We start from the raw sequence: 11,733 nt of genomic DNA, 5'->3' as shown, positions 1-11,733 counted from the left end.
GGGGAGATTTCCAAGTAAAGAGGTGCAACTTGTGATTAGATTGGGAGACAGAGGCTCAGAAAAAACATCTGATTTAGAGATGTCAGTGTGAATGAATGAGATCACTGGTCTTAAGAGTTTGAGAGATAAAGCCTGATGCTGAGGCCTTTATGGGGAAGTGGGTCTTTGTCAACTTTCTCAGTGTCCTTTGTGGTAAATGGCCTCTCTACAGTTTCTGTCTTTGGTTAAATTTTATGCATTTTTATTTTCCTAGATAATTAATTATCCTTTTCATTTAGGTTATCAGATTTATTTCCATGAATTTGAACAAAGTGTATTATATTCTTGTTATATCTATAATGGTTTCCAATTTTCTCATATTTTGTACAGCTATTCTGTTTTATTTTTATCTTATTTATTTATTTATTTATTTATTTATTTGTACAGGGATCGAACTGTGGACCTTGGTGTTATCAGCACCATGCTCTAACCAACTGAGCTAACCAGCCAGCTCCATATAGCTATTTTTTTAAAAATAATTTCTTTATTAGGTTGCTACTCATAAATTGGACTTTACAAAAATTGAACACTTTGGCTCCACCACAGACAGCAGTAGAAAAATAAAAAGGCAAGCCACAATTGACATACGTATATCCCAACACACATAATGACAAAGAACTTGTCTAATGACACTGCCAGGTCTACAAAACTCAACCTATCTGGGGGAGCTCTTTGTTTTTAAAGACTCAGTTTATGGATTTATCTATTAGTGTTACCATTCTTCTCTTTTCTAATTCTCTGTTTTTTGGTTTTCTCTTTACTGATTCTTTCCTTCCAGTTCTCTTGTTTAGTTTGTTCTTCTCCATATTGCTGAAGTGATAGCTTAACCTATTCATTTCATTCTCTCTTATTGAATTAGATTATTAAGAGCTATGAATTCTCCTCTGAGTTTATTTTCAGCTGTCTCCTATATATTCTGATTATAGTGTTTTTGTTATTGCTGTTTCCCAGATAATCCACATTTTTTTTTTCCTTTTTTGTCTTTTTTACTGACCGGTAACAGGATTGCAATCCTCGGTGTCACGCCCGTACCGGGGATCAGCAATGGGATCGCAACCCTCAGTGTTGCGCCCGCACCGCGCTCAGCCAGTGAGCGGGAACCGGTCTCCACATGGGATCCGAACCCTCGGCGGGAGCGCCACCGCGCTCCCAAGTGGCACACTCTCGAGTGCGCCACCGGCCGACCCGATAATCCACATTTTTAAAATTTACCTTTTACTTGAGAGTGGTTTGAAAGAGAGTTTTCTGGTCTTGTTGTATTTTGATCATATTGTTTTATTGTATTTGGCCAGATAGTATTATATTAAGGAATTACGTATAATTATTTCCATAAACTGTATTCACATAAATTGTACAATTTGATGAGTTCTGACAGTTGCATAAGGCCATGAAATTATCACCACAGTCAAGAAACATAGCATTTCCATCACCCCAAAAGACTGTTTGTATCTCTTTGCAGTCCATCCTTCTCTCCATTCCCAGTTCCAAATGTACACTAATCTGATCTTTGTCATTTTAGATTAGTTTGTGCATCTAAACTAAATGGAATCATATAGTATGCATCCTGTTATGTCTGGCTTATTTCACTCAGCATAATGATTCTGAAATTCATCCATATTGTTGCATGTATAAATAGATTATTCTTTTTACTGCTGAATAGTATTCCATTGAATAGTATGCATTCAAATGTTTATTCATTCACCTGGTGATGGACATGTGGGTTGTTTTCAGTTATTATAAATAACTAAATTTATATTTTTTTAGTTATTATAAATAAAGCTGCTACAAAGCTGTCATATATAGGACTTCGTGTGGACATGTGTTTTCATTTCTCTTGGGTAAATGCCTCAGAGTGGAAGAACTGAGTCATGTAATAGGTTTATGTTTAACTTTGTAAGAAACTGCTAAACAGTTTTCCAAAGGGATTGTACCATTTCATGTTCCCTCTAGCAGTGTATGAGAGTTCCAGTCACTTCACATCCTCACCATATCTTGGTTTTGTTGTAGTATTTTTAACTTTAGTCACTCCAATGTTGTATTGTGGTTTTAGTATGCACTTCTATGATAACTAATAAGGTTGAGAATCTTTTCATATGCATATTGGCCATGCATATATCTTTCATGAAGAGTTTGTTCAAATCTTTGGCCCATGTTTTATTTGGTTGTTTGTCCTACTGAGTTGTAAGAGTTCTGTTTATAGTCTTAAAAAAGTTCTTTGTCATTTATGTGTGTTGGGATATATGTATGCCAATTGTGGCTTGCCTTTTTATTTTTCTACTGCTGTCTGTGGTGGAGCCAAAGTTTTCAATTTTTGTAAAGTCAAGTTTATTAATTTTTCTTGGTTGGTGCTTCTTATGTCATATTTAAGAAATTCTTGCTACTGCCAAGTCACAAAGGTTTCCTTCTAGAAGTTTTATTGTTTTAGCTTTTACATTTAGGCCTGTGTTCCATTTGGGGCTAATTTTTGTGTTTTGTGTTAGATAAATGTTGAAGTTCATTTTTTTCTGTATGGATATACAGTTGCTCCAGTACCCTTTGTTGAAAAAGACTTTCCTTTCCGCATTGTATTGCCTTGGTACCTTTGCTGAAAATCAGTTGACCACATATACATGTGTCTAGTTGTGGACTATATTGATCTATATGTCTGTCCTTTCACCAGTACCACACAATCTTGATTACTGTAGCTTCAAAGTAAATTTTTATATTAGTGCAATTTGCAAAATTGCTTTGACTATTTTAATAATTTGCATTTCATATAAATTTTAGTATGACATTGAGAATTTCTACAGGAAAACTGATTTTGGTTAGGATTATGTTGAATCTGTACATCAATTGGGGAAGAATTGACATCTTAACATCATTGAGTCTTCCAATTTATGAGTATGACTTATTAAGCCATTTATTACAGTCTTTAAAAATTTCTCTTAGGAATATTTTGTAGTATCCAGTGTATTGGGATTATGTTTTTTAGATTTTTTTTCCCTGAGTCTTTCTTTCTTTTTTAGGTTCCAATAGAATATTTTTTAATTCCATTTTCCAATGGTTTTTTTGCTGGTGTGCAAAAATGTAGATTATTTTTTTATTAATTTTATATTTTATAACCTTGCCAGATTCATGTAATAGTTATTCTAGTTGTTTTACAGGTTTCTGAGGATTTGTTGCATAGACAATCCTGCCATCTGCAAATGCAGTTTTTATTTCTTCTTCTCTGATCCTTATGCCTTCTTTTTCTTGACTTTTTGCAATGAATAGGACCTCCTGTACAATGTGGAATAGAAGGGGTAAGAGCAGATATGCTTGTGTTGTTTCAATTTTAAGGGGGAATATATTCTCCCTTTCACCATTAAGTTGATGTAAGCTGTAGGTTTTTCTTAGATACCCTTGATCAATCTGAAGAAGTTTCTTTCTATTCCTGATTTGACAAAAATTTTTATAATAAATGGGCCTACTACTATTTCTATGTTTATTGAAATGATCATGTGGTTTTTCTTTTTTAATCTGTTAATATGGTGAATTACATTGAGTTTCAAATATTAAATCATTCCTGGGATAAACTGTACTTAGTAAAGATTGTGCTTTTCATATTTTCCTGGATTCGATTTGCTTTTATGAAAGATTTTGCATTTATGTTCATGTGCTACATTGGTTTGTAGGTTTACTTTCTTGTGATTTCTTTATGTTTACTATCAAGATAATGCTGGCCTTATGAAAGCATGTTGGGAAGTATTTTATCCTCTTCTATTTTCTGAAAGAGTTTGGATAGAATGGTATTATTTCTTTCTTAAATGTTTGATAGAATTCACCAATAAAGACATCTGTGCCTGTTGTTTTTTTTTTTTTTCCCTGACCGGTAACGGGATCGCAACCCTCGGTGTCGCGCCCTCACTGCACTCAGCCAGTGAGTAGACCGGTCTCTATATGGGATCCAAACCCTCAGTGGGAGCGCCGCCGTGCTCCCAAGCGCCGCACTCAACCGAGTGAGCCACCGGGCCGGCCCTGTGCCTGGTTTTTTATGTAGCAGCTTTAATTGATATATATTAACTGTGATAAATAAATATATTATAGTAAATTTATTTATTTACAAATTTATAAATAAATATATAAACTATATTCATAAATGTATAATAATAAATTGATATATATTTAATTGATATATATTAATATATTTAATTGATAGGGTTATTCAGGTTATGTAATTCTTCATGAATCAGCTTTGCTAGGCTGTATCTTTCAAGGGATTTGTGCATTCCATCTGAGATGTGTAATTTATTAACATAAGTTGTTTATAATATTCTCTTATCTTTTTAATGTCTGTGGGATGTGTAATGATAACTTCTCTTTCAGTTCTGATGTTGCTGATTGCATTCTTTTTCTCTTTTTGATCAGTGATCTTTTCAAAGAACATACATTTGGCTTTATTGTCTCTATTTTCTATTTTGTTAATTTCTCTTCTTAGCTTCTTTGTTTCTGTCTACTTTCCTTGGGTTTATTTTGTTTTTTCCCTCACTTCTTGAGTTGACACCTCAGATTGTTGATTTTTAGACTTTTAATTTTTTTCTAATACAAGCATTTTAGAGCTATAGATTTTCCTTTAAGTACTGTTTTAGCTGTTTCTCACAAGTTTTGATATGTTGTATTAAAATATCAATCAATTCAAGATTATTTTCTAATTTCTCTTGTAATACTCTTTGACCCATGAGTTATCTAAAAATATACTGTTTAGTTCCCAAATGTTTGGAGTTTACTAGACATCATTAGTGACCTTTAATTTAATTCTGTTGAGGTTAGAGAGCATACTCTTTATGATTTAACTACTTTTAAATTTATTCCAACTCGGTTTATGGTGCAGTATATGGTCTGTCTTATTGAAAAAACCATGTACACTTGAATAGCATATTGTACGGTTGTTCAGTGTTGTGTCCTATAAATATAAGCTAGGTGAAGGTAGTTAATCCTGTTGATATCCTGTATGTATTTACTAATTTTCGTCTAGTTTTGTCAGAAACCATGTACACTTGAATAGCATATTGTACGGTTGTTCAGTGTTGTGTCCTATAAATATAAACTAGGTGAAGGTAGTTAATCCTGTTGATATCCTGTATGTATTTACTAATTTTCGTCTAGTTTTGTCAGTTACTGAGCACAGCATGTTAAAATCACCTAGTATGATTATGGAATTGCCTATTTCTCACTTACATTGTCAATTTTTGTTTTATATATATTAAGGCACAGTGTGTACACATTAATGATTATTGTTTCTTCCTGATAAATTGGCCCTTTCATCATTATGATATATCCCTCTTTATCTTTGATGATACTTTGTTTGGAATTCTGTTTTATCTGATATGAATATAGTTGCTCTAGCCTTCTTCCACTGCATGTTAAATCTTTCTCTATTTACTGTTTACTTTTACCTTTATATTTCATGTGAGTTTTGTGTAGACAGCATATAATTGGGTCTTCCTTTTTTATCCATTCTTTTAAACTCTCCCTTTTAATTGAATATGTAGTTCAAATTATATAAATAATTAGATTTGGGTCTTCCATTCTATTATGTTCTCTTTGCTTTTTCTTTTACTTTTGTTGCTCTATTCAGCCTTTCCTATCTTCTTTTGGATTGTTTGAATATTTTTTAGAATTTCTTTTTAACTTATCTGTTGGCTTTTTAGGTATACCTTTTCACATTATGTTTTCAGTGGCTGCTGTAGGGTGGTGTTGCTCAAAATGTGGTCTTGAGGCTAGCAGTATTACCTGGGAGCTCATTAGAAGTGCAGATTCTTAACCTTCATCCCAGAACTACTTAATCAGAAACTCTTTTCATGGGGCACAGAAATCTGTATTTTCAAAAGTTCTCCAGGTAATTCTGATGCACTCTAAACTTTGAGAATTCTGGCTGTAGTGATTATAATACACATTCTTAACTTTTTGGTCTAATGAGAATTAATACTATGAATGACTATATCTGCATTTTTACTTTCTTATCACAGTATTATCATCTTAATTCTGATTCTTAGTTCTGTTTAACTAGATTCAGTGCTTCCAGCCAGTCATTTTATATTACTTCTCTAGCTATGAGTCTTCAGGATTTCATCTTCATGTTGACATTTTAGGGAGCATTCATGAGTGTGATTTGTAATTGTTTGTATAGAGGAGAGGGTGGAGTTTGGAAGATCATTGAAGCAGGGCAGCAGGAGTTAGCAGCCTCAATTCGAGCATGTTGTCTTTAGATTTTTCTTTCCTATCAAATCTCATTGCTCTGTTTATGTCCAGTTCAGTGGTAGCATTCCATTTCATTTCAGACATTTACCCCATTCATGCAAGCAGATCATTCTGATTAAAGGATGAATTAGTGTGATGTTTCATGTATTATTGTTTCATTATTTATTCCACAGATATTAAACACCATGTATTGGCCCAGTTTATTCTAGGCACTGGGTATTCAAGGGTGAAAAATAATTCCTGAACATGAAAAGTTTACTTTTTAGACAGGATAGAGAGCAAGTTAGCATGTAATATAATGTTAAATAAGTTAAGTGCTATAAACTGTAGAGCAGAAGGACAGAGAATGATGAGAGTGTAATGTTTTATACTGAGTGGTCAGGGAAGGCTATACTGATGAGGTAATATATGAGCAGAACCTCAAGTGAAGAAGTGTGTTGAGGGAATGGGTCAAGCAAATATCTGGAGGAAGTGCTTTCCAGGTAGAGAAACAGCAAGTGTAGTGTTCTTAAAGTGGGAATGAAATGAGTGCCCATATGGCTTAAGTGGAGTACACAAGCATGAGATTAGTGGAAGACAAAGTCAGAGAGTACCAGATCATGTAGAATTTTGTAAACCATGGTAGGAATTTTGGTTTTATTATAACTGTGAGAAACCACTTGAAAGTCTTGAGCAGAAGAATGAGATGATCTGATTTGGGGCTGGAAAGGAGAAGGCAAATTAAGGCCTGTGCTAGGTTAATAAAAGCAAACAGTTTGATACAAAATTACTTTTATATGAAGGCATCTTAGCTTCAGGGACCAATTGGAAATTTGCATTAATAAAAGCAAACAGTTTGATACAAAATTACTTTTATATGAAGGCATCTTAGCTTCAGGGATCAATTGGAAATTTGCATTTGGTTGGAATTTTTTACATAGAAAATGAGTTTCAGGAAGATGTTTTTCTAACTGCAAAAGTTTAACCATAGACTCATGAACAACCATAGAGCTTCATGTACATTCTGAGGCTGCCTCATGTGTCTTTAGATCTGGGGATCCAATGGAGGTTTTTTAGTGACATTATTGACATTGTAAAATTGGCTTGAATGCTTTAACATAGCTTGAATGCAGGATAACATCCTTATGGCAAGAGAGGAAAGGTATTGAAGACTGTTAGATATAAAATGATGATTGTGCTTTTAGATAATCTAGTTTTTTTTTATATTTACCTTACTGGCTAATTTATTTACTTGGCCAACTTTTAAGTTCTCATTCTTTATAATCTCATACTTTTTAGACTGCATTAAGAACTCTTAATTCCTTGAACTTATGTATTTTACTCATCTATTTTGTGTTAGAAGTTTCTTTTCTTCTAATGAATAAATACAAAAGACATTTGTTTTCTCGATATCTTTTAGATTGGGAGTATGCATTCAAAAGCAGTGAATTTTCATCAAAGCAAGATATTTATGAAGAATTATCCAAAAAAGTGACAATGGCAAGAAACCATAGTAATTATCGCCTTGTCTGCCCAGGTTTGGAAGAATATGAAAGTGAGGACTGGTTTAAGAACCAGTTGGGAAGTCAGGAAGTACATTCTAGTCAATTGATCATCACTCATAAAGAAATCCTCCCTGAAGATCAAAGTAATGAATATAAGTCCTGGCAAGCATTTCATCAGGATGCAATACTTGATAAACAAAAGAGTTTTCCCACCAAAGAAAGAGTACATAAGCATGAGCCACAAAAGAGAACTTACCGAAAAAAATCTGTTGAAAAGAAACATAAGAAAGTCTATGTAGAAAAGAAGCTTTTGAAATGTAATGAATGTGAGAAAGTTTTCAACCAGAGCTCATCCCTTACACTTCATCAGAGAATTCATACTGGAGAGAAGCCCTATGCATGTGTTGAATGTGGGAAAACCTTCAGCCAGAGTGCAAACCTAGCTCAACATAAAAGAATACATACTGGGGAGAAACCCTATGAATGTAAAGAATGTAGGAAAGCCTTCAGCCAGAATGCACACCTTGCTCAACATCAGAGAGTTCATACTGGAGAGAAACCTTATCAGTGTAAAGAATGTAAAAAAGCCTTCAGTCAGATTGCACACCTGACTCAACATCAGAGAGTTCATACTGGGGAGAGACCTTTTGAATGTATCGAATGTGGAAAGGCCTTTAGTAATGGTTCATTTCTTGCCCAGCATCAGAGAATTCATACAGGAGAGAAACCTTATGTATGTAATGTGTGTGGGAAAGCCTTTAGCCATCGTGGATACCTAATTGTACATCAGAGAATTCATACTGGAGAAAGACCCTATGAATGTAAAGAATGTAGGAAAGCCTTCAGCCAGTATGCACACCTTGCCCAACATCAGAGAGTTCATACTGGAGAAAAACCTTATGAATGCAAAGTATGTAGGAAAGCCTTCAGCCAGATCGCATACCTTGATCAACATCAGAGGGTTCATACTGGAGAGAAACCCTATGAATGTATTGAATGTGGGAAAGCCTTTAGCAATAGTTCATCACTTGCACAACATCAGAGAAGTCATACTGGAGAAAAACCCTATATGTGTAAAGAATGTAGGAAAACATTTAGCCAGAATGCAGGCCTTGCTCAACATCAGAGAATTCATACTGGTGAGAAACCTTATGAATGTAATGTTTGTGGAAAAGCCTTTAGCTATAGTGGATCTCTTACTCTACATCAGAGAATTCATACTGGAGAGAGACCCTATGAATGTAAAGATTGCAGGAAATCTTTCAGGCAGCGTGCACACCTTGCTCATCATGAGAGAATTCATACTATGGAGTCATTCTTGACTCTTTCCTCTCCTTCACCCTCCACATCCAATCAGTTGCCAAGATCTGTAGGTTTTATCTCCTAAATATGTCTGGAACCTGACCCCGTTAAAACATTTCCATTTCATCATCCTTATCCAATACACATTAATCTATTTGACATGGAATACAGAGATAGCTTTCTAATTGGTCTCCCTGCTTTCACCATTGCCTCTATAAGTTGTCCACATTGCAGCCAAATTTGCATTTAAAAATGTTTGATTCTATCATTTCTCTCATTAAAATCTCTTGGTGGTATCCTGTAGTTCTTAGGTTAAAACACACATTCCTCAAAATAATCTAAAAGACCACCCCCTCATCCCCCAGCCCTGATTCCAGACTACCTTTCAAAGCCCTGTCTCATGTCAGTGTCCATCTTATTCTCTGGATAGTTATCCAGAATTAACTTGTATTTCAGCATCAAATAGAGGTGGGTTGATCCAATCCTTGCTCTTCCACTTTCTAATCCTCTAATGTTGGTGGAGCATTTTGTCCTTGGTGTGCTTCAGTCTATTTGTGTTATGGGAATAATAATGATACTACCTCAGAAGTTAATAGGATAATTAAATGAAATAATGCATGTAAATTGCTCAGCAGAGTGCCTAGCATAAAATAATAACTGAAACATTAATGTAAAATAAAAAGATACTATGGTATACAAAGAAGAGCTGATCATCTCAGCCATGGTCATTTGAGAAATAAAAAGAGAAGCAGCAGCTCAGGACTTGGAGATTGTAAAGATTATTTTATTAGGAAGACTAGTGATTGTTCTAAAGGTAGGTGATGAGGATGTCTAATATAATATGATTGACATTAGATTCCAAGATACAGGGTAAGATGGTGGCTTCTATTTCAGTATAAATACATAGATATATGACAATTGGTAAGAAAACTACTTCATTAGATATTCAGCAGTTCTAAGAAGCCATATTTTTAATAAGATAGAATTTACTGAGATGTATCCATCATTTACATGTAAACAAAGACAAAATAGAATTTTTTAAAAAAAGGCAGAAAACTTGAAATGATCAGTAACCAATGAAAAATAGAAAATAAAGTTTGACCCTTTTCCAAATTCTAAATGGGTGAATTGTATCAAACCTGTGTCATTTATACTACAAGATGTTGTTAAATTTCTAAAATTTCAAAACTAGAGGAGAAAAGAAATCAAAACTATAGCTCAATACTCATAAACTGGCTGCCCACAAACATGTTTGGTTTAGTATGCGGTGAGTTTAAAATGAATATGAATACTTTTAGGAGGGCTTGTGTTTTCCAGTTCTCCAAAATTGAAACCACTCCCTGTACCCTTACGTCTGACGTGTTTTACTCTTTATATTACTTACTGATTCCTGAAGGCTTTCAGTATCCAATCAATGTAGTAACCAATTCATGTATGAATATAGATACAGATAGAATGATGAAAGTTTAATGGAGGATGAAAAGGAAGATTTTAAGAAATAGACATTTTATCTTCCTCTGTGGGAAGGCACAGTATCATATAGATGTTAGCAGCCCACAAATTAATCTACAGTTTCTTTGTGCCTAAAAAAATCCTATGAATAATTTTTCAAGGTTTGAAACATTTTATGTGTGTGAACATACAATTCACAAATACACATTCGTACAGATACATAAACTATATAATAAAAGGGACATTTCACATCAGTGGTTTGACAGTATTGAGAAAATCGATTCTGCTCTGTATAAAAATAATCTCATTCTATACATAAAAGTCACTTCCAAGTGGTTTACTTAAATGTGGAACAAAGGGCCGAGCCCGTGGCGCACTCAGTAGAGTGTGGCACTGGGAGCGCAGTAGCGCTCCTGCCATGGGTTCGGATCCTATATAGGGAGGACTGGTGCGCTCACTGGCTGAGCACTGTGCGGCCGGTCTCAAAAAGGACAAAAAAAAAAAAAATGTGGAACAAAGTTATTGAGGACACTGTAATACTTTATAATCATGGAATGAGAACAATCTTCATAAACATGATATGAGATCCAGAAGTCTCCCTTCCTCTCCCTCCTGCACGAATTCATAGGTTTGACTGCATAAGAACTTTACAAAGTTTTTATGTTTATACTATCATAAACATATGTTAAAACATTATATATATAAACAATGTTAAAAGATTTTTTTAAACCTTAGAATGGGAGAAAATTATTGTAGCATCTATAACTTATGAAATTCATATTCTTAACATAAACGTGCTCCTATAATCAGAAAATGTTACTTCTCTTCCCACCATGGGCAAAGGATATAAGGAGGAAACTAGTGACTGATAAGCAGGTGATAAGTACTGAATCTCACTAGGTTCAGAAGAAATACAAGTAATACCTTTGAAATATCTGATTTTCAATATATTGATAAAAATTTGCATTGTGAAATAAGAAAGGAGATACTTCTATGCACTGATGTGGGGAGGTATGAATTTTTACAATCTTTCTGTGCAATTTGTCAATATCAGAATTTTCATTGGGAGGGGTTGGCTGGTTAGCTCAGTTGGGGAAAACCAAGATTTTCTTTTGCAATTAAAACTAAGTACACAACTTTGTCTTCCTTCCAGATCCCATTAAATAGGACAATGTAAAAGTTACCAAAAAACAAAAACAACCCCAGAAAGATGAGGGTCATCAGTGGATGAAAGAGT

General features: G+C 34.3%; 1 protein-coding gene across 4 annotated transcripts in view; it reads left to right on the top strand.

The window, feature by feature from the left end:
• Window positions 1–10,125, top strand: part of ZNF583 (zinc finger protein 583) — a 62,128-nt gene extending 52,003 nt beyond the window's left edge. For all 4 annotated transcript variants that reach the window (XM_008588118.1, XM_008588117.1, XM_008588116.1 and 1 more), the window contains one exon: window positions 7,658–10,125. In XM_008588118.1, the coding sequence (XP_008586340.1) occupies window positions 7,658–9,129 (1,472 nt within the window). In that variant the 3' untranslated portion in view covers window positions 9,130–10,125. The remainder of the gene's footprint in view (window positions 1–7,657) is intronic.
• Window positions 10,126–11,733: the final 1,608 nt, after the last annotated feature.

The sequence above is a fragment of the Galeopterus variegatus genome, unplaced genomic scaffold (genome assembly GCF_000696425.1).
Source record: "Galeopterus variegatus unplaced genomic scaffold, G_variegatus-3.0.2 Scaffold4675, whole genome shotgun sequence".
NCBI classification, from domain to species: Eukaryota; Metazoa; Chordata; class Mammalia; order Dermoptera; family Cynocephalidae; genus Galeopterus; species Galeopterus variegatus.
This window is presented reverse-complemented; position numbering and strand designations above follow the sequence as displayed.